The 3,093-nt window shown below is 44.2% G+C and overlaps 1 protein-coding gene across 5 annotated transcripts in view; it reads left to right on the forward strand.

Annotated features, from left to right (window-relative positions):
- The window catches only part of usp54b (ubiquitin specific peptidase 54b), a 58,174-nt gene that overhangs the window by 9,183 nt on the left and 45,898 nt on the right, over positions 1-3,093 (forward strand). For all 5 annotated transcript variants that reach the window (XR_317144.2, XM_005943899.2, XM_005943901.2 and 2 more), the window contains exon 2: positions 1,682-2,279. Coding sequence is in view for 4 of the 5 variants with exons in the window: in XM_005943899.2 (XP_005943961.1) it covers positions 2,124-2,279 (156 nt within the window). In the remaining variant the exon portion in view is untranslated. The remainder of the gene's footprint in view (positions 1-1,681; positions 2,280-3,093) is intronic.

The raw sequence follows: 3,093 nt of genomic DNA on the forward strand, positions 1-3,093 counted from the left end.
TAGATAGATAGATAGATAGATAGATAGATAGATAGATAGATAGATAGATAGATAGATAGATAGATAGATAGATAGATAGATAGATAGATAGAGTTTGCAGTAGAACTCTGTGACTGTGACAAGTGGATGAACTGACAATGTTGCTGCCTAACAGTTGCATAATGTTTCCTTCTGTATTCGCTCTGATGCATTTCACTTGCCATCCTTGTCACGATGTCCCCTCCCCAAGCTCTATCCCACCCCCCATCACCCCACCCCACTGTTACCCATCCCATGTGGCCATCGCCATAGCAACTGCCCACGCTGCTCACCTGCTCGCCGCAGCATCCCTGCGCCCTCTGGCCTCTCGCCAAGGGGGTGCTGTGGCAGTAACGCAACCCAGCAATCAGGCGAGGGAGCATTGCCAAAAGTGGGGAAGCTATAGGGGAAGGAAGGAAGGAAGGGAGGGAGGGTGGAGGGGGCACTGCGGATATGCTAGCTACTGCCCTGTGGTGTTATGCAACTTCATGTACACACACACCCACGCACACATATTGTGGAGTAACAAACACACAGATTGCCTTTTTTTTATCATCTCACACACGCATGTTTAGAAGCCGTGCATATTGATGCTTGAACCAGCATAAGCTCCAGATAATGTCCCTAAGTACTGATTATGAAATGACATAACAGATTTCTTCCTGTGTCCTACCACTGATGCACTGCTACCCTCCCTCATATTATTGTGTTCGTATGATGTTTACATGATGGCAAAGCAACAGCCTTTACCGCCTTTTTAAAATTTGCTGGTTTAAATGTATTTCATTATTTTATTTTGCCTTTTTTTATGTGTTGATGCCATAAAAGAGGCCAAGACAGATTTCAGAAGTATACAGTGATCAGCCATTACATTGATACCACTGACATGTGAAGGGAATGACATTAATCATCTTGTTACCACGCAGAGTTCTGCTAGGAAACCTAGTCCTGGCAATCATGTGTATGATACTTTGACACAAACCACCCACTTAATCATAATTATAGACCAAGTTCACCCTCCAACATCATATGGCCTTGCAAAAATTGGTTGTAAATGTCTTGCAGAGTTCCCAACCTGCAACCCATGTGACCCAAAGGATCTACTTAACATGTGCAAGACAATAGGTGTGTTCAACCTGATATCGCGGCAAAACGTGGGACTATTCCCATGCCATGAAACTGGGTTGGTATGTTGTGACTATTGGGCCACATCTAGTCTCAAAGTCTGAGCCAAAGTGCCAAAGTATCCTGATTAGGACCAAATGTTGCTGCTGTCTAGGTAAAAGTTGCAGTTTTGCTTTGAGCGATCGAATGTGGTGATTACTTGTTCATGTTGTTTCCATGCTAGCGTGTTGTAATAACTATAAAGGCAATAGAGGGAATAGTTATCAGTGATATTCTTGTATCTGCCAAACAAACTCTCAGGAGGGGTAGACCATTTCATTTATCTGGTTAACACCCTGGAACAGAGTTTATTGTTTAAGTCTTTACAAGTCCTCGTCATTTTTTTTCAGCTGCATTGGTACTAAAGGAACATCACTCTGTCTATGGAGTCAACAGGATTTAGTACCACAGTTGTACCTGTTGGTAAACCTGCTAAAGGTTCTTGTTGCTCGTTGTTGTGTGTGCAGAGTCCTAACAGGTTGGTCTTTGTGTCTTGCAGGCAAAGTAAAAGAGGAGAAGAAAGCATCGACGGAGTCCCCACATGGGAGCAGCAGCGCTGTCTAATCCATGTGACAGAATCTGCCAAAGGACGCTTTGGAAACGTTCTCATGTCTTTAAACACAAACTGCTAAATCCGAGGAGCTAAAAACAGAAAAACAAAAAGCCAACCGCTGGCTCATGCAAGTGGACAGATTTTAAAGTAAAAACACGGCTGGAGAGGGGCAGGGTTGTATGGGTGCCAAATCCCCGTCTAAGACACACCGCGTCTCTTCAATCTACGGCCGCCACCTCCCTCCTCTTCCTCCGTCCATTTTGTCCTCCTCTGCTTTTCTCTCATTCTCCCTCGTTCTCTCTCATGGGAGTGACATAGAGGCCGTTGTTTGGTCTGCTGCCCCGCCCCTTCTCCGCCTTGTCGTGGAAACGGGGGCGTCCAGGTAGTGATGTCGTGGAAGAGGAACTACTTTGCGTCGGGCGGTGGAGCGGTAGGTGGGGTGCAGGGGCTGGTGACCCCGAGAACCATGACCTCTATCGCACCCAGCAAAGGCTTGAGCAACGAGCCGGGACAGAACAGCTGCTTCCTCAACAGCGCCCTGCAGGTCAGTCAGATAAACACATGCACAAGCATTTTCTGGGCAGAAAGTTTTAGGGGTTAAAATGTTTTTCATAGAGATTCTTACGACTAAAGCAGTATTCAATGGCACCTGATCTTAATCCACCTGCATGAGTAATTGTCACACTAGTTCAAGTGCTCTAAATTCGTAGGTTTTCTTAGAAGTTAAAAAAAAATCTGACTTTATTTGATTATCTGTCACTTTAACTTGTCTTCTGTTCCATTTACCTTCCTCTTAAATATGTAGACTCTGTAAGAAAAGCTGCATTTTTATCTATAGTGATAAAGAATAATAAATTACACAGCTCCAAATACTTTCTGGCTGCTTAACAACGCACTCTTCTATGTAAGAAAAGCACAAAATACAGGTGATTATTTCTCCAAATCTGTGTTTCTCTGAAAGCCTTTACAGTGAAAATGTTTCAGTTAAGTTTGTGTACTATTGGCAAAAAATAGCAACTACTTTCTTATATAAAAACTCATTTTTCAACATCTGTGTCTATATTTTCACATTTAGGACATAATGCACAATGCTAACACACACTTTCATGAAGCCAGTGGTCACAAGCCTACCCTCGCACTGCAGTAAATTACTCTTAAAGCGCGACGGGGATGAGATTAGTGCCATATTAACGAGGGTTTGCGTGTTTCGGTTGGTTTTGGCACGGCTGACCGTCTGGCTTCAGTGTGGACATCCAGTCTGAGTATGTGGATGCTTATGCTGTGCTGCTGCATCTCCTCACACACACACACACACACACACACACACACACACACACACACACACACACACACACACA

The sequence above is a fragment of the Haplochromis burtoni genome, unplaced genomic scaffold, assembly GCF_018398535.1.
Source record: "Haplochromis burtoni strain Fernald_Lab_line unplaced genomic scaffold, NCSU_Asbu1 Contig_278, whole genome shotgun sequence".
Lineage (NCBI taxonomy): Eukaryota > Metazoa > Chordata > Actinopteri > Cichliformes > Cichlidae > Haplochromis > Haplochromis burtoni.